Source organism: Peromyscus leucopus, chromosome 14 (assembly GCF_004664715.2).
Source record: "Peromyscus leucopus breed LL Stock chromosome 14, UCI_PerLeu_2.1, whole genome shotgun sequence".
Classification (NCBI taxonomy): domain Eukaryota; kingdom Metazoa; phylum Chordata; class Mammalia; order Rodentia; family Cricetidae; genus Peromyscus; species Peromyscus leucopus.
In genome coordinates, this window is record NC_051075.1 from 27,277,431 (window position 1) to 27,305,186 (window position 27,756).

The 27,756-nt window shown below is 40.6% G+C and overlaps 1 protein-coding gene across 1 annotated transcript; it reads right to left on the reverse strand.

The window, feature by feature from the left end:
- Window positions 1-27,756, reverse strand: Fbxo33 (F-box protein 33). Its single transcript, XM_028885118.2, has 4 exons — window positions 26,906-27,756; window positions 5,454-5,564; window positions 3,725-4,410; window positions 1-2,029 (listed from the first exon to the last, which is right to left on the reverse strand). The coding sequence occupies exons 1-4, from the start codon at window positions 27,529-27,531 to the stop codon at window positions 1,758-1,760; spliced, it is 1,695 nt and encodes a 564-aa protein (XP_028740951.1). The 5' UTR covers window positions 27,532-27,756; the 3' UTR covers window positions 1-1,757.

A 27,756-nucleotide genomic window follows, 5' to 3' on the forward strand; every position in this document is an offset into this window, starting at 1 on the left:
TCACTTTTTAATGCTTTATTCATTGATTAAAAGAATATACATTTAACATAAACCATACAACATCAGTCATCAGGTCAAACATTCAGCTGGTTTCCTTACAGTTTCTGTCAGGAGTTATTTTATCTGATCACATATACAAGATAAAATCTCACCACATCTGGCATTTACACACACTGTGCCAGTGGATTCACACTACTGATGTACATATAAAATCCGCATGGTATGTGCTCACTGGAGACAAAACAGTGCACACCTGTCAAAAGGTCATTTAATATAAGATGGTAAAACCATTTGTAAAACATATAAACTTTTTCCATAAATAGAATCATATCTGGACATCTGTTGCATAAATTGTGTTTCCAAAGCTTACAATAGAGCAGCCAGGTCTCAGCACTGCTGGGCACCCACGTTGGCTACTTACTTTATTATTGCAGACTGTCCTTAACGTTAAATGCACAACATTCGTACCACTTAAAACTTGGGTCAGGTGGAAGTCTCACAGAGACCACGTCTGTACCGCGGTTGCCCTGAAACAGTTAAATTGGCTTTTAAAGCCACTCAGATATAACAAGGTTTTAAAACATACTTCATGGAATGTTCTTCATGTATCATAGCAGCTCATACCTGTGATGGAACAAGCTTTTGGTTTTCCTTTCTTTCCTTTACATTCACTATTCACAGTGAAACAGGTGCATTTTTTTTTTTGTTTTTTTTTTTTTGTTTTTTGTTTTTTTCAGAGTTCTGAGGTTGCTGACTGAGCCACAGCACAGCTGTGTACCACAGGTCGAAATTCGACCTTTAATATTACAATCTAGCAGTATCTGGCTGGCCAAAGCCGGCCAGCCCCTGCCAGCATGTGGGCACTTCTTCATGTAAATCTATTCTTTGGCAGCTGACACGCGCGCTGACAGAGAGATCCAGTGACTTGTTAGGGATTTCACGACTAATGTTGGTTTGCAAGCCTGTGTGTCTACAGTTCTGTGCTTTGACTTAGCCTCAGAGTTTCCCTGGAATATGGTTCTTTCTTCATCTACAGTGTTGATTTCTGGGCTAAAGAAGCTAACTTGAATGTAACAGATGAAAAAATTACGACAGATATAGTTTAAAAAATCCAGCAATTTGAGTGCTCATGTTTATGTAAATGCATTTAAAAAGGGATTAAGCAATGTCTAACTTATACTATATGAAATTCAGAATGGTAATTGGCAATATCAATTATTATATCGGTAATGAAAGTTAAACTCAAGTGTTCTGTTAAAGATAACTCATTTGGGATACTATTTTCCCTTCTATTTCAAACCAAAATCAATGAGATGCTATCAGAATACATAGATGCAGTGCATTGCATACAAGTCCACCAGGCTATGGATATTCATATATATATATACGTATAAAAATATTTGGCTCCTGAGCTCTGGATTCCGACAAAGAATAAAAATGTCAAAAAGGCAGAGTAACTCAGTGAAAAATAAAGTTAGCCAGCAACCTCAGATAATCATTGGCTGTATATCCTTAAGGTTTGGTAACAATCTCATTAACCGTGAAAGCCCTATACAATGTCACTTTGAACTTCTAAAACCAATACCCGACTACGTTCTTTGATCAAGAAGTAGAATATACATATATAATTCTATAAAGCTAATACTGATTAAACACAGCACAAAAGGATTAGTTTATACTACTGAAAAAAAAAAAAAAAAACCATAATGGGACCCTACTTGCATATGTAGCCAGAGGAATTATACATTTTAAAAAAGCTAAATGTCTTCGCTGAAGCTTTGCATCTCTCTGTAAAAATGACGATTTGGTTCAGTGAAGACACTGAGTGATTCAATGTCCAAGACTGCGTGCCAAGGCTGACCAAGGCCCAGGGATACCTGCTCAATAAGGTTATGCACTGGATCCACATCCTGGTCGGCTAGTTCACCTTGGTCAAAATCAATGCTTTCTTCGGTGACTTCAAGCACTTTTAGATCAGAGCCACGAAGACGAGCAATGGCAATGAGGTTGTGTGCCCACACGGTGTAACCTTAAAGATAAGCAAAAGGCAACTCTGTCATTCCCTTCTGTTTTAGTCTGTCTCTGACAAGTTTAGGCTGTGCCTCAGTTAAGTGCTTCTTGAGAAGCTTCACATTTGTATTTCACCATGTTTGACTTTTCCTCTTTAAACTGAGAATAAAAGAAACATGACTACCTAGGAGTTTCACATTGTCTTTAAGAACACCACAGAATGGTGGGCTGTTAAGTGGTGTATAATCTTACTCTGGTATTTCATTCAGCAACAAGAAGACATTTAAAGTATATAAATACATTTTTAACTTTGGATAATGGTTTATCATAAGGAGCACATTTTATTTCCTATATAAGTCCTGATTAACAATATATAGAGCCCGGTAGTGGTGGTGCATGCCTTTAATCCCAGCACTCGGGAGGCAGAGCCAGGTGGATCTCTGAGTTTGAGGCCAGCCTGGTCTACAGAGCAAGTTTCAGGATAGCCAGGGACATACAGAGAAACCTTGTCTTGAAAAACCAAACCAAACAAAAACCTAATATATAGTAAACTGGAATTTTTCATTGTAAAGATAATTTCCTATGGTGTCTCATAGTCCAAAGTCATGACACCTGAAACTAACTATTCATTATCAGAAGTCATAGAAACCATAGGATTATATATCAACTTCAGAACAGAGGTTACCTCTGGGAAAGGATAAGGGCGGCAGATGATGGGCAAGCTTTACCTCTATCTAACTCTTGAAAGAAAAAGCTTTAGTCCCACAATTGCACAGTAAGCACTTTATTCACTGAAGCATCTTTCTCGACAGCCCCTTACTACTTTTAATATGGATCTGTTTCTGGCTACTACCTTTGTGTGGCCCAATCAAGTAAAACCTGAAAATCACAACTGCAGGCTAAGAAACAGTTTAAAAAACAATGAGTTAGTATAGAGAGCTTAAGACATTCTTTGCTTGCTTTATCATTATTTATTCATTCATTCTTTTTTTTTTTTTTTTTAAGACAAGGTTTCTCTGTGCAGCATCCCTGGTTGTCATAGAATTAGTTTTGTAGACCAGGCTGGCCTTGAATTTACAGAGATCTGCCTGCCTCTTCCTTTTGAGTGCTGAGATTAAAAGTGTAAGGCACCATACCCTGCTTATTATTATTTGTTAAACAAAGTTTCAGTCTGTAGCTCAGGCTGCCCTCTCATGACAATCCTCCTACCTCAGCCACTGAAGACCTGAGATTATGGATTTGTGACATCATACCCAGCTAAGACATTTTCATAGATTATTTTTGTAATTATCTTTGAAGTAAAATGTTCTCTTAGTTTGTCTGAATAGCAACTCCATTCAAATGAGAATAGTACATATACTAAGATGAATGGCTAAGAAATAAACATGTACCTAAAAGATTATTTTAAGAATAAAATAAGTATTATCAATACTAGAATCTAAAAGAGGAGGCTGTAAATATAAAAAACTATACTTTCCCCCCTCTGTCCTAAACATTTTAGGATGTTCTGACTGGATTGAATATATCCACTGTAGGTAGACACGTATCTGTTTTCTTAGCTAAATTAGTATCAAATGCCTCACAAAAGCATTAGAGGGGTGCTGAGACAGAGCACTCAGTTGAGATAGGACTTTCTAATTTGTGATATATTTACCAGCACAAAATGCTTTAGGTATGATGTCAGTATCAAGTTATAGTGAACAAAACCACATACCATGAATTGCCAAAAGAGTAAGCTTTGTGCACCTCCATGCTAATAAAACCAACGGATCTTCATTTCGGTTGTCACTAAGATCTGGAAAACCAGACGTGTCAATGACATCATTCATCAATATAAAATGGGTGAGGAACTTGTCGTACTGCCTGGATATAAGATCAACAATAGCCCCTGAGACACAAGTGACGTAGCTGTCAAAGTGAACTCTCTCAAGTGGTATACTGGGTTTCAGAATCTTTAGCATGTCTTCACCTTTGACATCAAAAGCCATTAGATAGACCCGAAGGCTGGAGCTCTTTCGTGATAGGGCTTTCCAGTGCTCATCGTTTGGCATGTTGTCTAATGACTTGTGCATCACTGAAACATTGTGGACCAGGAGAGACAGTCGCTGCAAAGGCACATGGTTGCTTTCGGTTAAGACTCTTGCCATCTCAGCTGTAAAGTCACAGAAATCCAGGGCAAGTGAACGCAGGTTTACAAACCGCTCTAGTTCAACTGCAGTGATAAGAGTGCTGTTGCCAGGAATATTGTTGTCCAGTAAACTCAGGTGTTCCATAGTGTTGGCAATTGAGTTAGACAGAGACGACAGTGATGTTGGGGTTACTATTTCCAGCATAAATCCACAGGACAGCCATTTTAGTTGCCTACTATTGCTCAGTATTTCTTCAAACAGCTGCTGAATTCTATGAGGAAAACATGTCACAATGATGTCATGAGCACGCAGCATAAATCTTTTAATAGTGACTTTAAAAAATGGGCAATACATAGCATTCAATGTTGAGATACATTTTTTTCTCACTGATTTCTATCCACCTACAAATGCAATTAAACTCACATTACAATATAATAAATAAGGTACAATAAACATGTAGAAATGTTTCTCATCTGAGGAAAATAGCATTTCTTCTTTTTACTAACATTTGGAAGAAAAGACTGATGACATATGACTTATTTTATAACAAAGGGAAATGAAAAATAACACCTTTAAATAGCAGTAAGGAGCTGTGAATAAGAAAACTTTCTTCTGCAGAGAATCTGGGTTCATTTCCCAGCACCCATATAGTGGCACACAACCATCTGTAACTCTAGTTCCAGAGGATCTGATTCCCTCTTCTGACTTTTGTAGGAACCAGACACTCATGTGGTGCATATATACATGCAGGCAAAATATTTGAAAGGCATAAAATAAAATATTAAGAATTTATATAGCAACAATTACCCAGCAAGCTATGATTTATCCTAAAAGACTTATGCCATTGAGTGTTACGTAACCAACACTAAAATGAACTGTTAACATGTTTCTAGGACATATATTCTACCACAACACTCTGTATATGTGTGTGTGTGTGTGTGTGTGTGTGTGTGTGTGTGTATGTATGTATGTATATGTGTGAGTGCGTGTATGTGTGTGTTTGTGTATGTGTGAGGCAGGCTCTCTCAATCAAACCAGAGCTTGCCGATAGGGCTCATTCCTGTTGGCCAGCTTGCTGTGGGGATCCTTGGTTTCTGGCAGAATTACAGGGAGCCACCATGCCTATGCAGCATTCACATGGAATCTGGGAATCTGGACTCAGATCTTCAAGCCTACAGATTACCTCCGTTTTTTTTTTTTTTTTTTAAGAAAACAAAGATCATTATTCTTGATTATGTCTTGTGATCTTTTTTCCAGTAAAAAACTAGACTCATTATTAACATAAGCCCCTGTAAAGCTTACTGTATGACTTACTGCTTAATCTTCTTGCCATCAGGGTCTACCCTGCTGAGGTACGTGCTGGATAAACTTCCTTGCTGCTGCACAACACTTATGTCTCCAAAAAGACTAAACTTCTGGAGGTTCCTATAGGAGAAAATGGAAAATGATTTTCTAAATGTTTAATACATACACATACTAAAATATGTAGAAGGGATATTCTAGAAGAGTTTCCATCTAATTCACTTAGAGCCAAATGGCCTTCGGACAGCTGTGCATATTCAGAGCGACAGTATGGAGAAACAGCAAACGTGGTGAAGGAAGTAGACCAGGAAGTACAGAGCTCGTACTCAAGTTTAATGACTGGGGACAACACTGACCAAAGTCAACTGCTGAGCTCACAGGTCTCAGGTACAAGCAATGAGGCTACATGGACAACAGGAGCACTTGAAGTTATAAGAGATGTCAATCACAGGAACTTCTCAAGTGAGACAGGTGGTGGCGGCGAACAACTCTGATCCCAAAACAGGGGAGGCAGAGGCAGCCATATCTTTGTGAGTTCAAGGCCAGCCTGGTCTATAAGCAAGTTCCAGGACAGTCAGGGCTGTTACACAGAGAAATCTTGTCTCGAAAAACCAAACTAAATAAAAACTATGTAAAAATCTTTAAAGTTTTAGATAATTTCAGCTATAAAATAATTTTCTAACACAATATTCTAAATAAAGTACAAGAAAACAAATAAATAGTTAAGATACACACTCCTAAATAGTAGTGTTAAGTTTCAAATCTGGGACAAAAGGCTGAAGTATCTGTTTAACATAACAATGTGGACCTGGCTGCCAGGTTCTCCCAGCATCCCTCAGTCCCTACCTGTTACAGGGTAGGGCTGGCATACCCCGCCCTGCAAAGCCATGATCTGGGCTTCCCTTCCCTTTATAATCCAGACATTTTGCTCACCCAGCCCTTTTGTACCTTTGGCCTCCTGGCTGCTGCATCTGATCCCATCTCTCTCTTCTCTTCTCCCCACACGGTCCATCTCAGTGTGGCCATGTCCACTCTGGACTCTCCCAGATGTCCCTATCCTTGCCTCTACCTACGTTTTTCTCTTTATCTATAATACACTTTCTCCTCCACCATACCTAGGAACAGTCATGTCCTTTCCTTTCCATTTCTTTTTTAAATTCAGGTAGTAGTAACCAACTAGAGATTTCATTAATAACAAAACATTTAGTATAACTTTAACAATAACTATTTAATCCATGAAAGTGCTTAGAACCAATGTAAAACACTGTCAAGGAAATATGTTAGAAGGATTACTAAAAGAAATAACCTAAGTTTTGTCCTTCAAAAGGTTTCAAATTCATCTTTCATGAGAGCATCTCAATGATGACTGGAAGCATTTTACTTTTTAAAAAGTTCAAAAGACAATCATGAAAAAAGATGCCAACATTTTTCACATTACGAAGGACACAGAAAGCTGCCCTTGCCAGCTGTGGTGTACTCCTTTATTCCTGGCACTGGAAAGCAGAGGTAGGCAGATCTCTGTAAGTTCAATACCAGCCTGGTCTGTACAGTGAATTCCAGAACAGGCAGGGCTACACACAAGAGACCCTGTCTGAAAACAAAAAACAAATACTCTTAAAAGAAAACCAAAAACCAAACAACAGAAAGCAAAGGCAAAACCAAAGACCAAACCGAACAACATAAAGTTATTCTGTATTCTAACTTGTCACATGTGGAATTAAAAACAAGTTAATTTCTCAGAAGAAAGAAAAAGTGTTTAGAAGATGAGAGTCTCTAAGTAAAAACTGCACGGTTCTCAATGTCTACTCCTATTTAGGAGTCACACAATCTCAGGGTTTTCCCTTCAGTTCAGCTCCCACTGGTGACTAGTACATGCCCACAAGTGTGTGGGGCAGTAAAGCACACAGGCAGGAGATGTTTACTTCTGCCACGCATCATTCAAGAGCTAGAACTTCCCTCACTGTAAGTTGTTTATTAAGTTAAAATCTTTTGTTCTCAAAGACAGTTGAAAATGAAGGGCAAACTAGAGATGACAAGAACTATTTTAAGACATATATCGAATTAAAATTAATGACTGTGATCCAAAAGAGTTTTAAGCAGATGCTTGGAATTCCAGCACCTGGGAGGCTCCAGTGGGAAGGCCACAAGCCCAAGGCCACAGTGCCACACAGTGAGTGCCAGGCCAGCCTGTGCCACATTTAGAGCCTGTTTCAGAAAAAGAAAAATGAAACCCAACAAAAACCTGCAGCCAATACACTACATATGACAGGTTTGAAGGGGCACTGCAACCAAGATAGAAGGAAGGTGAACTGCATATGAAAATGATCATCATTATCATCCACCAGGGAAACGGAAGTTAAAACCACAGGGAGATAGATAACACATACCCTATAATATCTAAAATGACAAAGATTGACAACACCAAGTGTGGGCAAGGATATGGAACAACTAAAACTTACACGTTACTTCCGGAGTGCAAAATAACACACACTGAAAATAGTTCATCAATTTGCTGAAGAGTTAGATACAGGCCAATAATTCCAATTGTAAGAACTTACCCAAGAGAGATGGAATTTGATTCAAAAGTTCACAGCAACTTTATTCATAATAGAAATAAAATTAGAAACAATTTAAATATTACCCAATTGGTGAATAAATACACAATTAACATATCTAAACAATGGAATAAGCAATGAAAAACAAAGTGCTTATATATATTATAATATGGACATAAAGCAAAGTTGTATTTATTGTATTATTCAATCTGTATGAAATTCTAGAACAATCAATTGGTAGGGTTGGGTCATTGTTTCCTCAGGGTTAAAGATGAGGGGGGTGGGGGGGAGAGTAGAATTTCTTTAATAAAAAAATGTTCTACATCTTGAATTTGGTAGCGATACAGCAGAATTAATATATAAGCATTTCTTAAAAATGAGGACTGAAGAGACAGCTCAGCCATTAAGTGTGATTACTGCTCTTACAGAGGACCTGGGTTCAATTCTCAGCAGCCATGCAGAAGTTTGCAATAGCCTTTATCCTTAGTTCTCAAGATCTGAACACATGTATTCTACAAACATACACCCAGGCACACACACACATTCAGATAAAATTAAATGAATCTTTTTTTGTTTGTTTTGTTTTTGTCTTCTGAGACAGGGTCTCTCTTTGTAGCCCTGGCTGTCCTGGAATTCACTATGTAGACCTGGCTGAACTTCACCTCACAGAAATCTGCCTACCCTTGCCTCTCAAGTGCTAGGATTAAAGGCATGTGCCAACACATCAAGCAAAATTAAATAAATCTTAAACAAATGGAGTTCAAGGACAGCCAGGACTACACAGAAAGACCCTGCTTAAAACCCCACTACCACCACCATTACCACCAAAATCCAATGAACAACACCCAAATATAGTGTTTTATGATTCTCAAATTCTAGCACTATTTTTCTCATCATTTTCTTTTTTAGCCACAAAGATTATTGGGGGAGCCTGTCAGAGTCCCAGCTTCAACCTGTTGAAGGGTTCTTGGGGGGGGGGGAAGGAGAGAGGAATAAAGAAATATCAGATAGAAAGAAAGAAGACGTTAAGAAAGACAGAGACACAGGATAGCTTTGGGAGGGCCCTGGGTCAATTCCCAGCCACCTCAAAATTTATTCAAAAGGGCTTTTTACACCATGCCAAGGGGAGAGGCCAAAAGTCCTCCCCCTTGCAAGATCAAAGCACAATGTAGAATCAAGTGTAGACCCTTCCAAACACCTGGTAAACATGCCCATGGCCAAATCATCCCATTATGCAGCCCTGCTGGGTAAAGCAAGCTCAGACTCTCTGACATTGAGCAAGGTCTCACTAGAGAGTCTATGTGGTCCCCACAGATTATCTACTGTCTTCTCAAGTAATCCACAAAATAAGGTCTTTTACATTTTGTCACTTTAAACTCTTTTTTTTTTCCTTTAGATATTGTTTATAACAGCTACCAGAGAAGATGGAACCAACATATTTTAAAGACAGTTCAAATCTATATACTAAGATTATATATGTCTGTAAAACCTACATAACACCCAACAAAACTCTAAGCAACAGGGAAAATTTCATTCACTGCGTTAGAATAATTTAGAAGGAAGTACCTTCTCAGCTTCTGAGTTTAGTACTCTCTGCAAATGAAAATACTTGTAAATGCAAGTAAGTACAGTTAGAGTTGAAGGCCATTTATGTTTATGTAAGTTGAGAAACAATAATGACTGTGGAACTTATAAAATGTATCTGTTAAGACTGGACTTTACATTTAAAAGTTTATTTCTTTGAATGAAACTATGATAAACTGATTTTCATATTTTGAACTAAGACACAAAGCTGACAGCAATAAAACAATTGCAGAGTTAATCATTTGTCTTAGTGCATTTTCTTTTGCTATAACAAAATACCCCAGATCAGGTAATTTACAAAAGATACAAATCTACTTAGCACATAGTTCTGGAGACTGGGCAGTTAAAAACAGGAAGGTGGCATTTGATGAGCACATTCTTGCTGCATCACACCATGGGGAAGGAAGGGAGAGGGAATCATAGCATGACTGGTCAAGCTCATCAGTTCCTGTCTCTCTTACTTTCAAAGGCTATTAATGCCAACATAGTTTTACACTTATGATCTAATCCTAATGACCTGCCAATGGCTCCATCTCCAAATTCACATGGATTTGAGGATTAAGTTTTCTTTTTTGAGACAGGTCTCACTGGGTTTGGCCCTAGCACCCACATGGTGATTCACAATTGTTTTTAACTCCAGTTCCAGGGGATTCAACACTCTCTTCTGATCTCATGGTACATAGACACACATGCAAACAAAACACTCACACATACAAAATAGAAAGAGATCTAAAAGAAAACCTACAACACAGCGTAAAATGGGAGATCTGATATTTGCACACCAAGAAGACGCTGGGGAAGGGACCCCTGCACTAGCTTATTCGTGTTACTGTGGTGGTGAATCATCTTAGGAGAGGCATTGTAGTCAAACTTCACCTCCAATGAGAGCAGTAGCCACTGTATTTTTATATTCACAAGTCCTATAGGTATCCTCTTTCCACCAAGCAAGTGATCACCTGTGGGATATTCCTTTACACTGTATGAATGAATGTATGTTGCTGTTGTTAGTTTAATAAAGAAGCTGACTGGCCAATAACTTGACAGGATAAAGTTAGGCAGGAGAACCAAACACAATGCTGGGAAGAATGGCGGAGTCAGAGGAGTAGCAAGCAGATGCAGAGAGAAGTAAGATGGACATGCCGTACTGAGAAAAGGTACCAAGCTACATGTCAAAGTATAGATTGAACACTTAAGTGTCTGTGCCCTGACCTGCCAACACAGACTGCCTTGGCCCTGATGCTTTTCATGCTTTCAAAGTCCAAGAGACAAGTGGTAGAAATTCAGCTGCTTTGCAGACATTTCCCAGGCCCATACTAGCACAGAGCCTCTGGCATAAGAAGGCATTTACTACCTCTCCCCCCCCTCTCTCTCCTTCTCTCCTCCCTCCCTCCCTCCCTCCCTCCTCCCCCTCTTTCCTCTCCCTTCCTATTTTCCCACTTCCCCTTCCTTTCCCTTCTTTCCCCTTTTCTCTTCCCCTTCCCTTTCCTTTCTTTTTTGGAGACAGGGTCTCTCTATGTAGTCCTTGCTGTCCTAGAGCTGGATATGTAAACCAGGCTGGACTTCAACGCACAGAGATCACCTGTCTATGTCCAAGAGGGCTAGTATTAAAGGCACCGACACACCTAGCTTTGTTTTTATTTTTATTTTTCTATGCTTTTAAATATCTGGTCTGCTTCTGAACTATGTCTGCTTTCTCTCCTCTGAGTGGCAATGGGGACTGAGACCTCAGGAGCTATCTTCTACTAAGACCCCTATGTAAAAGATACAGATCCCAACAGATGTACAAATGTGCAGTACAGAAACACAAGAAATATAAAGGAAATTTGAATGCTATGAAAGTTCATTCCTCAATAACCCAATCAAATGATACTGAAATGGTCAAATTTGTTAAAGAATTAAAGCACTTAAGTTAAAAATGACCAAGACTGAAAAGAAGATTCAAATAGGCCTAAGGAAGTCAATTCAAGACTAGGATGAAAAATTAAACAACTTGTATAAGAGATTCAGCAAAGGTAGATTCTAAAAACTACTCAAAACTACTCCTCCCTCATGGAAACTCTGGAAATAAAAGTTCAGCAAAAGCAAAAACAAAACAAATTTGACCCGGTGGACTGCATACCATATGGACCCAGGGGATAGCACACTAGATCAAGCAGGAAAAGAGTACTGTCAGGAAAAGGCAAACAAATCCCCCAACACATTTAATGAAATTACAAGCAGAAAGTCCCCAAATCTAGGAGAAGTTGTAGCCATCCAAGATCAGAAAACATCTAGAACTTCCAACATGACCAGGAAAGAACCTCTCCCTGTGAAGAATTCAGACCAAAGAGAGAATATTCAAAGTTGCAAAAGAAAGGAACCAAGTTACTTACGAAGGCAAACATATCAGTATTAGGTCAGACCTCTCAGAAGAAACAGTAAAAGCCAAGAAAGTACAGGATGATGTGCTTCTAGCCTTGAGAGTAAATAACTAACTACAAGCCAAGGTTTCTACATCCAGCAACGTTATCCATTATCCCTTAAATGGATGTGTAGCTAGAGTTTTCCTGCCTTGCCCACAGTCAGGACAAATTTTTGTCACCCGCCAGTCCCACAGCTGCTCAGACCCAACCAAGTAAACACAGAGACTTATATTGCTTACAAACTGTATGGCCGTGGCAGACTTCTTGCTAACTGTTCTTATAGCTTAAATTAATCCATTTCCATAAATCTATACCTTGCCACATGGCTCGTGGCTTACCAGCATCTTCACATGCTGTTTGTCCTGGCGGCAGCTGGCAGTGACTCCTTCTGCCTTCCTGTGGCTTGCTAATAGCTCTGACCCCTGGGCAACTTTATTTATTAACATACAAATAACATTTTAATACAAATAAAATATCACCATATGGATGGATTAAACAGACTCCAGGATAAGCATAAACTAAGCATTTCCTGATCTCTAAGCCAGCACCACAAAAACATGTAGCTTTTTCAGACTGCTTTACTTAGCAACACACTTTGAGGCTTTCATATCTTCATAGTTTAAGAGCTCATACTTCTGAGCAATGAATGATATTTGATTGTCTAGACTGCCAGTTTATTCTTTCACTTATTGATTGCTTCCAAGTTTTGGCAATCATTAATACAGGTGCTATAAATATCCTTATGAAGGTTTTTGTGTGGACACACATTATATACCAAGAGGTAACGATGCAAGACAACACATGAGTTTGTATAGTTTTGAAAAAAAAGTGTTTTTTTCTCTTGAAAGTCAGTTTTTATTAGTAAAATTACATAGTGGATTTAATACATTTATGTAGTGTGTTTTGATCCATTATCCTTTTCTTATTTCCTTTCCACTCATATTAATTCCTTTCCTCTTCCCAACTAATCCCCCACCACCTTTTCTGAAGTAACTCAGTGAGTTTCATTAGGGTTGTTTAAAGGAACAAGCTGAGGAGTTGTTTGGAGCAGAGGGGTTGTTTAAGAGTCATATGAGAACCTTCTTAGTGGTTACCATTAAATGTACATAAGCCCTCAGGGTGAAATGTAGCCCAGCAGTTCTTCCCCTTCTATGACAGGATGCTCACAGGCCCAGTCTTGTGCAAGTAATCATAGCTGTGAGTTAAGGAATGCAACAGCAAGGTCATGTCCATGAGTGGTACATATCACTTACCTATTCCTCTGGCCCTTACATTCTTTCCATCCCTTTTTCTGCGACACTCCTGAGTCGTACAGGATTCTTATATAGATGTCTCATATTCATTCATTCATTCATTCATTCATTCATTCATTCATTCATTCATTCATTCCCAAGACAGGGTTTAACCCTGGCTGTCCTGGAACTCGCTCTGTAGACCAGGTTGGCTTCGAACTCACAGATCCACCTACCTCTGCCCCTTGAGTGCTAGGATTAATGGCGTGCATCACCCCTGCCTGGCTGGATGTCTCATTTATGGCTGAGCATTCAGATGGCATTTATTCTCATCACTCTGACTAGTTATGAGCCTCAGCAGGACTGCTGCCCACTACAAAAGAAGTGTCTCATACCAAAGCCCACAGCAGCACTAACTTGTGGACATATGCACAGTACTCCGAACAACAATTCGAAGGCATATTACCTGGCCATACCTTCACATTTCCATTACTGATGAATGTGAATCTTGTTGCTCTTACTATCATCCAAATGCTGTTACAGCTCTGAGCTAAAACTATCCATTCTAGGTGTACAGTGGCATCTCACTGTTTTATTTGTATTTCCCTGAGGACATATGGAATGAACAGCGTTTCTTAAGTTTACGTGCAACCCACATGTCTTTTTTGGTGAGGTGTCTGCCTGATCTTTGGCCTGATTTTCAGCTGGGCTGTTTTCTTGTTCAATTCTCAGACGACTTCTTATACTCTGCGGGAAGGTTTCTCCTGTGAAATCTGCTCACAGACTTATGAAGGCACATTTTATGTGATGGCCTTATAAAGATTTCTCTTCACTCTGGATTCAGTTGGGTTACAATCATGTTGGTGTAGACCACTTGGGGCTCATTCTGACTGGTATTCATTCTTTGGGCTCCATGAATCTGGACATCAGTTCCCCTTCTCAGAGTTGGGAAGTGCTGTAACTGCCCTGCTGCTGCTTTCACCACTTGCATCTATCTGCGGGTTGATGGAGTCACACCATTCTAGGTCCTCTTCATTTCAATTAATTTTTCTTTTGCTCCTCTAACTTAATAAATTTCAAATCATCTTTAAGCTCACTGATCCATTTGCTTGATCATGTCTGCTATTGACTTCACAGATAATTTTCACTCTAATTATTATATTTTTTTAGCTGTAACCTTTCTCTTTGGTTATTAAAGATTATTCCTCACCCTTTATAGTATCAATTTATTCATGTATGGACTTCTTGATTTGGTTTAGTACTTTCCCTCCCTTCTTTCTGAGACAGTTATTAGCTAGCCTAGACTGGTATTAAATTTACTATGTAGCCTAGGCTGGCCTTAAATTTGTGATCTACCTGCCTAAGCCTCCTGAGTGCTGAAATGAAAGGTTGTGCCGTTCATTATGTCTAGTTCAAGTTGTATGTATGTGTGCATGTGTGCATGTGTGCACCTTATTTTTTGTAACTTACTGAGCTTCAAGATGATTTGAATTCTTTGCAAGCAATTAATAAAATTTCATTTCTTCTGAGTTGATTACTATAACTTTATTTTCTTTAGACTGAGTCTTGTCATGTCTTGATTTGTTCACATTATTTACATAGTAGTTGGGCCTTATCTGTAGGAAAATATGTTCTAAGACCTTCGACCCTCACCAGAGGCGGTGACCATGAATACACCAAACTTTGCATAGACTGTTTTTATACATGTACATATTGATGAAAAAGTTAAATTTTAAATGAAACACAGTAAGAAATTACAACCAGCCGGGCGGTGGTGGTGCATGCCTTTAATCCCAGCACTTGGGAGGCAGAGGCAGGAGGATTTTTGTAAGTTTGAGGCCAGTCTGGTCTATAGAGTGAGATCCAGGAAAGGCACAAAGCTACACAGAGAAACCCTGTCTCAAAAAATAATTAAAAAAAAATTACCACTAATAATGAAAGAGAACAATTACAGTAAACAGCAAAGAAAGTGGCAAATGTGGTCTCTTTTCAAGTGTAGTTATTTTACTGTTTTTGAGAGCTCTTGGGTTCTTCATCCTGTCAGCTTTTCTTGACTTCATAATATGCTTGGCAATACTGCTTCATAGCTTCAGAGTTCATCTGTCCTCCCATATTTTATGCCTTGGTGCTTTTATTCTTTGGTATATTTATGAAACTGTGCTCTACTGGGAACTGCAATGTTTAATCTTGATTATCAACCTGATGAGATGTAGAATCATCACAGGAACATACTTCTGGGTGTGTGCTGGAAAGATTTAACTGAGCAGGGAAGCCCCACCCTGAGCCAGGGAGGTGCTGGGCTGGGCTGGGCTGCTCGACTGAAGGGGAGAAGATGAGTTGACCACCACCATTGGTCTCTTGACACTGGACACAATGTGATGACCAGCACTTCTCGCTCCTCTTGTCAATCTCCCTGCTATGCAGAACTGTACCCTCTCAAACGAAGTCAGAAATACCCTTTTCCCATAAGTTGTTATTGTCAGATATTTGATAACAGCAACAAATAAAGTATAGGCATCAGAAAGACTGGCTTAAGACTACAGCATTTCTCTTAATTAGCATCTTCATTTTGATAGGAATGTGGCAAAAGCTTATTCACTGGCAGGTAGCTTCTCCTGCAACTGATATTTTTCAGATCAAATCTATTCCTGAACCTGAGTGCTTCCAGTCAGTGCCTTATTTACAATAGGGCATCCCTTGCTCAAGTCTTTGCTTAATACTGTCTTTCTTTTGGGGGTGGTGGAGATCAGAGGGTGGGCATTCAAGACAGGGTTTCATTGTTTAACTCTGGCTGTCCTGGAACTCACTTTAGACCAGGCTGGCCTCAAACTCAGAGATCTGCCTGCTCTGCTGGGATTAAAGGTGTGTACCACCACCTCCCAGCTGTATAACGCTTTCTTAATGTCAACTGGGAAGATGTTTTTGGTTCATGTTTTCCACTCATAAATTTAGTACTCTTTTCATTTTAACTAGGCACTAATCACATACAGTGGCTGCAACTTCTGCAGTATGAGGTACTTACAGAACACTATTTTTTTTTTCTTCTCCACAATTTCAGATAATAGTTCTGTTTGTAGTATAGATCCTCCCAACCTTGGCACGTGACTGTTTTCTTTCCTTAAGAATTTAACCTTTTCACTTAATCCTAGCACTCAGGGAGCAGAACAGGTGAATTCAAGGCCAGTCGGTTTACAAAGGAGTTCCAGGCTATTGTGGGTACAAAGTGAGAACCTGTTTCAAAAAACCAAAATAACTTAATCTTTGCATTTGAAAGAATTTGAAGGCTTTTCTGTAGCATTTCTGAACTGCTGGTATCACTACTCCTGTGCTTGTGCTTGAGGTTGTTATTAAGTAAAGTATAGGTTACTTAAACTTCAGCATAGTGGTGCTTAATCAGTCAATCTGATAACGGCAGTGCCTACTGAGTGACTAAGAGGTGGGCAGCACACACAGTATCGATATGTTGGACAAAGGGATGAATCATGTCCTAGGGCCAGAATGCAGTAGTATAAAATTTCATTATTCTATTCAAAATTTCATGTGATTTTAAACATGTTTGAAATTTCCCATATGGTATTTTTAGATGATGGCTGATGGGTAACTGAATACCAGAAAATACCAGATAGCAAAGTATGATCATGTTGATGTCTGTGCATTTAAAAAAACAGTACTTTTACTCCAATCTCACAGATTATTAGAGACGCTTATCCTTCTTCTCTGGTACTAGGTGTCCTGGGCATCTATCTAGGCTCTAGAGGTCTTCTGTACTCAATATGAAGCAAGTGGAAACTAGCCATTTGGGGATCATACTGAAAGGTAGGGTAAGGGCTTACTTCATCTCTTCCCACTTCTGAGCCTTTGTAAAACTGTCAGCTTTAAGAGGAAGGTCACTTCTATTGCTCTTTGTTGTCCCAAGGGTCTATGTTCTACTAAGACTTTCTGTAGTGGTATGAGGCAGGAAAGAAACTGGCTCCTTAGGTGAAAATAAAAGGCTTCTTACAAAACCAGATGGCCAGGAATACCATCCACTGTATCCCTTACTACTGCAGAAGCCCCAGGAGGCCAAAGACACAGACACAGACACACAGACACACAGATGCTATTGTGCTCTTCTTATGCACAGGAGCATAAATTTCTCAGCTCTGTGCTTGTTTATGGTACTGAAACTTCTTAAGTGGATTCTGGCCTTTTACTACATATATTTTATCTGACTATTACCTTCAATGTTTCTGTGGGAAAACAATGGTTTGATTTATTATTTCATTATCTTGTTCTCATAACAAAATTTTTCAATGTACATATTGATGAAAAAGGTATAAAATTATATAGAAGCACTACAATTTTGCAAAAAGATGCATACATTTATCCTATTTGGTGAGTTTGTTTTATTTTTTCTGTAGTTTTCAATTTTTCTATTTTTACCAACCCATTCCTTGGGAATTCAGAAAAAATTAAAATAACTGCGCAGTTTTGAGTTTTATAAGAACTTAATTAACTATCATAGTAAAATTTATCTAGTTAACATACTGAGACTCTTCGGAAGATTTCTAGTTTCAGGTTCAGCTAGCTATACTGTATTTTCAATGTCCTATCACTAAAACTGCAATGGAACAAAAATTCTTTCTAACTGTGGCATTAAAGTGTTAACCATCTTTTTACAGTAAAACCACTAACACATCCACCAACTGGTTCCTTATAGACAGGAGAAAAGCGAGGTATGTGGAACCACCCAATCCGGGAAAAACACTATCATGCACAGATTAGAGTCACTTGCAGCCGCAGCCATCAAGAAAGCACAGAGCTAAATGAAGCTCAGGTAGTGAAGCGCCCGGGCACAAGCATGAGACCCTGAGCTGGAGGCCCAGCAACCACTTCATAAATAAACAGGCATATGAGGTGGAGACACACCAATCAATCCCTGAAGCTACTAAGTCAGCCTAGTCTAATGATGTGAGTGCAGGTCAAGAGAGAGACCTTATTTCAAAAAGCAAGGTGGATGTCCTCTAAAGAATAACGCCTACGGCTGACTTCTGGTTTCAACATGCACACACATCATCCACATATAGTGCCCATGATGTGCATGTCAGAAAAAGAAGATTTTTCTCCTTTAGTATAAGAATTTCCTTATTACAGTTTTTAACAGTCTATAAAAAGTACAGATTAGCAAATAAAATTGGGTAATTCTTCAAAAATAATATAACGAACGATCTATGTGCTCAGGAAACACTCCTCAAGGTCCAGCTTCAGGTTGTAGATGGAACTTTAAACAATTGATACTCAAAGCTTCCGAGAGCTTGGGTATGATGGCCTGCTTCTATTTTACAGTTCAGTACTGAGGCACTCCATCCATGACAATACTTTGGTATTTGATGTAATCAAATGGACTAGTATAGAAACACAAAATGCAGTGGCCTTGAAATTAAAATTTAATACAGCTGGGGCTAATTATCTATAGAAACAAGGAATAAAAGAGAAGCTGGCTAAAGTCTCAATACAGAATATAGACTGCCCTTGAACCTGAGTGATCTTCCTGCCTTCGGAGATTATATGAGTACTGTGCATTATCACATCTAGCTATGAGTTCTTTAAAAAATACCATCATAAAAAGTAAATCAGGTACATTTTGGACTTACCAAAATAGGAAAGATAATGGAATATTTTCTCTGAGTCTGTGAAATGCAAATAGACTAGACACTGTTGAGGTATTTATTGTTTGTATATATTGTACATAGTTACTGTACTTACTGTATATAGTTTTTCTTATATTATAGTTTTTCTTTTTTCTTATTAGAATAAAAGGGGGAAATGCGGTGATATTTTATTTGTGATAAAATGTGATGTTTTATTTGTATGTTAACTGGAGATCAGAGGTCAAACAGCCATTAAGCACAAGTCTGGCGGTGGTAGCACACACCCTTAATCTGATCACATGGCAGGCAGAGTCTCTGTGTGGTCAAGGACACAGCCAAGCGTGGTGACACGAACCTTTAATTCCAGTACCAACCATAGAGACCTGGAGGTCTGTATAGACAGGCAGTGATGAGGAAGTCATGTGGCTGGGCTTAGAGCCAATGAGAAGGCAGAACAGAAAGGCAATAAAAACACAAGTCAGGCAGGGAAAAGCTCTCTCTGGGGAAGCTACTGCTGATGGTAAGCTAAAGCTAGTTGTGGCTATTGCTCTGATCTCTTTGACTATTTCCTCTGTATTTGGCTCTGTGTTTTTTATTTACTAAGACTGTTTAGAATTTCGTCTACATAAAAAGGCTAAACCTTTGCCAATAATGAAAGAGAGGTTATAAATACAGTATTTGTTCTTGTTGATAAATGTTAAAATGATGTACATAAATGCATAACATTCTTTTTGAACTCCATTTTTCTAAGTTCAGTTCAACTTGAAATGTTTTTGCATTCACATAACATTCTTAAATAAAGATAATGCACTCTGATCACCCCATCATTCTGTCTTATCTCCTTTCCTCTTCCACTAGGCTCCTTCTTTTCCTAACAAGTTCTTTTCATACCTTCACTTTTTTATTTCGTTTCTGTGGTCACTGAATTTAACTAGGGCTGCTTACATGAGCATGGGTAGGGTGAATCAACATTTTAATGGCATTTAATTAATTTAAAATCTAAATAGATTTATATGGCCAGTGGCACCATACTGGACAGACAGAACATTAGAGCCAGAGAATAGGCCCTAGCCTAAAATAGTGGTTTTTATTAAGTTTTACTAGGATTCATTAATTAAAATTTCCCTGAATTTGTGAGCTCTACCTAAGAATTTCTATTATCCTCAAATCTCAAAATTAGGATTGTATTTAAATACAACTAACAAAAGTATGATTTAATATGCTACTAAAAGATAATTTTAACACTATTAAGGATGAGAAAACTGAGTCTTACAAAGAAATAATGAAAAATATTTGTTTTTTTTCTTTTATGATTCACATCTAATTAGCAAGTCCTGGGCTGTACTTTTTTCCAACTCCACTGTGCTGACTATGAGTAAACATTTTGTTTAGATTCTTTCCTGGTTCCATGATCCAGCTACCAGAGTAATTAACTTAAAATACATATTAAGTCACACATCTATCTATCTATCCATCCATCCATCCATCCATCCATCCATCCATCCATCTATATATCTTTAAAACAGGGTTTTTCACATAGCCCATGCTAGCCTCAAACTCACTATTTAGACAGGGCTGGCTTTAAACTCCTAGTCCTTCTGCCTCCATCTACCAAGTGCTAGGAATACAGGAATGTGCTACCATGCCTAGCTTAGATCACATTACTCGGCTCTAAGTTTTTCTTGTTTTCCATTAGCATATATTATACATCATGGGTTTCATCGAGACGTGTGTATTTATTTCAATCATGTTCACACCCCATTATACTTGGTTTCCCTCACTTATGCTCATCCCTTCTTCCCAACTGGTCTCCTTTCATTCTCCTATCTTTGTCTTTGATGATCTAATGACTTCAATAGGGTTGCACACAGGAGGACTTGGCAGGAGGAGTTGTTTGCAGGAAGGAGTATGGGCACATTACCAGAAGCTGCAACATTCAAGTAAATCCCTCTCCCTCCTCCAGCAACCTTTAACTGCTCATAAATCCTCAAGGACTGTGGGGCCTTGCAAGCACCTCCCTCCTCCATGACTTGTCCCTAAAAATGTTGTCAAAGACCTCTGTTCTTATACTGGGTGGCCAGTAGTGGCGCACACCTTTAATCCCAGCAGAGGGAGGCAGAGACAGGCGAATCTCTGTGAGTTCAAGTCCAGCCTGGGCTACAAAGTGAATTCTAGGACAAGCTCCAAAGCCGCATGGAGAACCTGTCTCAAAAAACAAAACAAAACAAAAACAAACAAACCAAGACCTCTGTTCTTGTAGTACTGTTGTGGTGGTTTGAATGAGAATGGCACCCCCAACAACCTTATATATTTTTCAGGCTTAGTCCCCAGCTGATGATCTGTTTGGGGAGGTTTAGAGAGGCCTTGTTGGTGGAGGTATGCTGCTGGAGGTGGGTTTTGAGGTTTCAAAAGCCAAAGCCAGGCCCAGCATCTCTCTCTTGCTGCCTGCTGCCTGTGGATCAGGTGTAGAACTCTCATCTACCTTTTCAGGACCATGCCTGCCTGCCATGATGACAATTGACTAACCCTCTGAAACTGTAAGCAGGCCCCCAGTTAAATGCTTTCTTTTATAAGAGTTGCCTTGGTCAGGGTATCTTTTCATATCGATAAGTGATTAAGACAATTGTAAAGGTGATTCCACAAGCTCATATAACCCCATCTTTCTTCTCCCTGCCTCTCAGTTTTTTCTGACATGACTCAGTTATTCATTTGCCCTGGTTGTCACTCTTTCCAGCCCAAAAATCCTGTCAGGTTCAGGCCATGGAACTAATTGCTCTTTGTACTTAGAATGTTATTTGCTCTGAGATGCTCACGGCAACTCATCATTCACCATACAGCTATAAATGCCCTCTCCAAAGAGGTCTTGTGTACCACCCTATCTACTGTTGTAACTTAAGTCACTATTATAATCTCCTTTTGCAAACTAGTCACCATGTGTGTGGATGTGAGTGTATGTGTGTAAAGGTCACACTGTTTTTTAAGAAAAGGTTATCTCATTGAGACCTGTGCTCATCCATTAAGGCTAGACCTGCTGACCAGGGAGCCCCAGGGATTTGCCTGACTCTACCTTCCCAACACTGGGATTACAAGTGTGGGTCTCACCATTCCTGTTTTTTCATGTGGGTGCTGGGGATTGAACTCAAGTCCTCATGCACACATGGCAACCAACTGAGCCCTTTCCCCATCCCAAACTCCTTTTGTTATTAGATTTTCACTTCATTTGCATAACCTGAAGAAATCTTTTATTTGGGTATTGTCTCCCTAGAAAGTAGATGTCATAAGAACAATGAGTTTGTCTACACCCTCTGGCACATAGTAGGCTCTCAATATTCAGAAATAAAAAGCCCGGGCGGAGGTGGCATATGCCTTTAATCCCAGCGCTCGAGAGGCCAGCCTGGGCTACAGAGCGAGGTCCAGGACTGGCACCAAAACTACATGGAGAATCCCTGTCTCAAAAACCAAAAAAGAAAAACAAAACAAAACAAAACAAACAAACAAACCCCCAAACAACAAAAACCAAAACCCTGTATATTCTTCAGTTATCAGTTTAGGTCTCAAGTTAGGAGAACTCTTCCAAGGCTGCCTCAAGAATGACACTACATTAAAATGGACTTAATTACCCTGTCTTGGAAAAAAAAAATGGACTTAATTATTTCACTCAAGTTTCTCAGTGGTTTAAGTCAGATTTTTCCCCCTATGAGTTTTATCAGTTGCTCAAGAAACATAAAATTATACCATGCCCTAGAGAGCAATTCCCTTTCACAGCAGCCCTCTCAGCAAGTTTGAGTAGCCTCTATTCTCAGTGGTCTTTAGGTTGTCTTTGGGGAACCCCATTACTGTGTCAGTTTTAGGGTAGGAGCCTGTCGGGAATGCACAGACTCACCTGTCTTATCTATGAGCACTACTTCGTGGGCAGTATGAATTGGTCAGTCTCCACATTTTTTTTTTTTTTTTTAAATCTACAAAACGAACTTTTTAAAGCAGGTAATAATTAGTGAGCTCATAAAAATGAAAGCTGTCTCATATGGTATTTTGTCAGTTGCTGGGAGACATTTTCTTTCAAGATAAGTAAGATTTGCGATAACAGATAATAGGCTCACTCATTAACAAGACTCTCTTCAGGAGCATTCCCAGAATCGCATGCATCCTAGGCAAGTGCAGTTCTTTTACAGTAGATGCGGACATATTAATATCATCTAGTTGATGTTTTTATCTTCCATTTGTTCACAGTTGATATGAGCTTTTCTGAACTGGGATGTTAGTTTTTTCTTAAGATTCAGCATTGCACCAGGCCAGAGTTTTGTCTGGGTTTGGTTCTTCACAGTTTTAGCTTTTGTCTCTCCTTACTAGTTTGTTTTTATGTTTTGTTTTATTTCTTGTTTGTTTGGTTTAATCGCTGAGTGCTGGGACTAAAGGCGTGCACCACCACTTAAATCCATAGTTTTTGATCACAGAATCACAAATGTCACTAAAAACACAAATACAAAAAAAAAAAAAAAAAAAAAAAAATTACAGGCTTTACTAAACTTGGTAAACTTGGGTAACTAAAGTTAGTGAGTAAGAAACTTAGTTTAATGCAGGATAGTAGTAGCACAGGACTTTAACCCCAAGGGGAGACAGACACAGATGGATCTCTTGAATTCTATGCCAGACTAGTCTACACAGTGAGTTCTAGGACAGGTCAGGGCTACATAGAGAAACCCTGTCGGAAGGAAGGAAGGAAGGAAGGAAGGAAGGAAGGAAGGAAGGAAGGAAGGAAGGAAGAACACGAACCACCAGGGCCCATTTTTCTTGATCCCAGCACTACTTAGGCTGGCAGGTCTGCAAGAGAACAACTGAGAAACAAAGAAAACAGAAAACAAAAACAGCAAACAAGGAGCAGAACTAATGGCCTCAATAATGGCTACATTCAGGCTCACAAATTTTGAGGTATCTTCAAAAAGGGCTAGATGAATTTCAGGAGGCAAATAAATGTTGCACAGAGCCATTCCTGAAAAGTAGGTACTACACCAGCTTGAGGGGGGTCGCAAAATGCGAAAAAGGCTTAGCTGGCATGCTACTGTTTACAACTGAAGTTCATTGACCTTCAGAGTTATCCTTAATCTCCAAGGTGTCGTACATTCTCAATGTTTTTTGAAAAAAGTTACCATACATTACCTTCTGAGGAATCCAACCACATGGCTACAGTTCCTAGACTTAGAATAATGTTTGTCAAGGCTGGCCGTATTGGGCTCTCAATCCCCATTGGCATCAGAAGGGGAGAGTTTTTTACGAATGCCCAATAGGTCTCTGCCATGTTGGAAGGAAGGAAGGAAGGAAGGAAGGAAGGAAGGAAGGAAGGAAGGACGGGAGGGAGGGAGGGAGGGAGGGAAGGAAGGAGGGAGAGAGGGAGAGAGGGAGGGAGGGAAGGAAGGAAAGAAACTGAGTTTAAAATAGTTTTAATCTGCTAAAGCTTAAAAGAAAAGTCCCATTTATATTTTACCATTTGAATACTTCCAGTATCAGAGTATTTAGACATTTCCAAAAATAAAGATGACATTAACTCAAAATATATAAACACAACTTTTCTTTCTTCTTTTGAGAGAAAGAGTCTTGTGTATCCCACCCTGGCCTTAAACTAGCTATACAAACAAGGCTGACCTTGAACTTGGATCCTTTTGCCTCTTCCAAGTGTTGAAGTACAGGTGTGCGCTACCACTGCCGATTTAAGTGGTGTTGGGGACTGAACCCAGGACTTCCTGTATGTCAGAAAAATACTTAGCAAAGCTACACCCCAATCCAACAAAATTTTAGTTGAAGAGAAATAGCACAGAGTACAAACAATATACATACATATATATACATATATATTGAATATGCTATCCAAGCAGCACAACGTACAGTTCCATCACTACAGCAGATGAAAAGAAAACCTTACACTCACAGATGACTGATAGCTGTCAGCAGAGAAGTGATTAGTGGACCCAGAAGAACAGACACATGTGGCCTCACAAACAAGTGCATTAGGAGAGAAGCTTACATGGTAAGGGTGAAAGAGAAAAAGAGGAAGACAAAATGTGGTATGTTACTATTGTGTACACGCTATGTATCCCTGCATAAATCATTAAAATACCTAAAAGAGCTGTGAGAAGTGGTGCTTCCTTGAATCAAAGCTGCCTCCCCACCCCCACGGCCCCTTTGCAGGGTTCCAGCTATGTTCAACTCTGACACGAAGCCTCCAACCTAGGTAAGAACATTTTTAGCCTTAATAGCCTATCTTGACAAAAATCAAAGCAAGTAAGTGGAATGGCTTAATGTGAAAAGCTTAGGAAACAGGCCCCTGGAATAACAGAGCCATGTTCCATCAACAATTTTTTTTTAAAATATTGTTTCTTGGGACAGAGTTTCACAAAACCCAGGGTGGTCTTGATCTTGTTGTTCAGCAGAGGATGACCTTGAACTCCTGATCTCCCTGTCTCTAGCTCCCAAGTACTGAGATTCCAGATCTGTATCATGCCTGGCTTCCACATGATACACTATGCTATACCTCTTGATTGAGACATAGATTATGAAAAAAAAATGTAATCCATACATAGACATATATGGCCTAGCATTAACCACAACCTGCTCTCAACTCTTTTTTTTTTTTTTTCCAAGCCAGTTTGTCTGTGTAGCTCTGGAGCCTGTCCTGGAACTAGAGCTGCAGACCAGGCTGGCCTCAAACTCAGAGATCCGTCTGCCTCTGCCTCCCAAGTGCTGGGATTAAAATTCTCAACACTATTTAACATAATGATGGTGTGATTATTTATTGTGAAAGGAAGAGCACTGCTCTTAGAGAAAAACAATGCCATTTGACAATGTGTACATCACTTGATCTATTAAGTACTCGTTTCCGGTCTGTAAAGTGGGACAATACTTTCTACCCTGACTCCGACAGTGTCAGAGAGTCAAATCAGAAAAACACTTAAGTGTTTGTAAACTGTTACAATTGCATCTATGTAAGGTTCTCTCTCCCCCCCACCCTCCAACTTTCTCCCAAATTAAGTGTTGTGAGGTTGGAATAAATATTCAGATATAGAAAATATAAATATGGTTTGAAGGACACTAGGCTTTCATAGGACAATAGAGAAATATTGATTAGGATATAGTCTGTCCTGGGGTCCGAATATGCGTTATAAGCTCTAGGTGGAATTATAGTAAAGTCCTGATGCAAAATGACAGTCTCATACTTACTCCCCACCCCACCCCGCCAGACTCTGGCCAGCTCCTTTACCCCACCCTAAGTTACACTGTGTTATTTTCCTGTGAATCACTGGGAGTAAGTTCAGTCTGATGGTGCATGGGGAGGGGTTTCAACTCTGCAATCTCCCCAAGTAACTTTAACAAGTACTCTTTGGGCCTGGCCCAAATTAATGAAACCATTCCAGGAAAGAAAAGGACTGTTACAGATTTCTTGTAGGTTAGTTAATTCTGGTCATCATGGACCCCAGCAGTAAAACTACTCACTCCCTCATTACGAATTACTATCACCAATGGTCAAGTACCGAATCAAGATAACTTGTCGCTGGGCAGTGGTGGCGCATGCCTTTAATCCCAGCACTCGGGAGGCAGAGCCAGGCGGATCTCTGTGAGTTCGAGGCCAGCCTGGTCTACAGAGCGAGTTCCAGGAAGGGCGCAAAACTACACAGAGAAACCCTGTCTCCAAAAACCAAAACCAAAACAAACCAAAACGAAAAAAGAGAGAGAGAAAGAAAGAAAACTTGTCTTGTTTCTTGAACAAGCCTCACTCTTAACTCACAACTCTCCCACGCATAAAATAAAGAATGACACTGCCCGGTAGCTCTACCCCATGGTGAAGAACGGATGAATGAACCGTGCCTGGGAGGCGCCAGGAACAGTGTTTGATAGTGTCACGCCAAGTCCCGTTATCACCTCTTGTCTCAGGAAATAGCAGGGTCAGGACCGATAGCTACATCTACCCAAGGCCACGCTGAGATCGGCTGGCGCATCCCACGGGGTCGTTCCCAGGCGAGGGAAAGGAGAGACCCTCATGCTCCCCCCCCCCACCCGACGCCAGCCTACCTGTTGTTCCGGATGCTCAGCAGCACGCACAACACCAGCTCCAAGTAGATGCGCAGCACTTCCAGCCAGCGAGAGGAGAGCTGCAGGGCCTCCCCTTCCTCCCCTCCGGTGCCCGTGTCGGCGCCGCCGCCATCGCCGTCGCCGGGGCCGCCGCCTCCGCTCAGGTAATTCTCCGCGGCGAATTCGACGCGCAGCTCCCGCACGAACCAGCCGCACTTGCGCATGAGGAACTCCAGCCGCGGCTGCTCCGCGGGCGAGACGCGGAGGCAGAGGCGGAGCTGGGGCCACAGCGCCGGGTAGAAGAGGCACTCACGCCAGTGCGAGCAGGAGGCCGAGGCCCGCAGCCGGTCGGGCGGCGGCAGGAAGGAGAAGATGTGCACGATGAGCTCGCTGGGCAGCGACGCGGCGCCGGCTGCCTGCCCGCACAGAGCCATCCGGCCGGGCCGCCGGCCGCCCGCCCCCGGCCGCCTGCGCAGTCCTCGCAGCAGCCCCCGCAGCCGGCGTAGCTGCCGCAGCCGCAGCCGCTGCTGCCGCCGCCGCCGCCGCCACCGCACCACCCGGGCGGCCCCGGCTCGGGTTCGCGCTCCCGGCGGTCGGGGCTGCGGCACTGACAAGAACAACAACATCAATGACAAGGAAGAAGGGGGCGGAACCGTCGTGCGCTTCGGCGGAACCAAGTGCAGCAAGAGTGGTGGAGAGGCCGGCTCGCCGCCAGCCGCCGGTCTTCCGTACCGCACGCAAGGGCCGCCCCGGTCGGCCCACGGAACCACCTCAAAAACCCTCGTTCCAACCGACCCGGGGCCCGGAGGTGGCCGCGCTGCCTCTCAGGAAACCGCGACTCTCCCCGGACC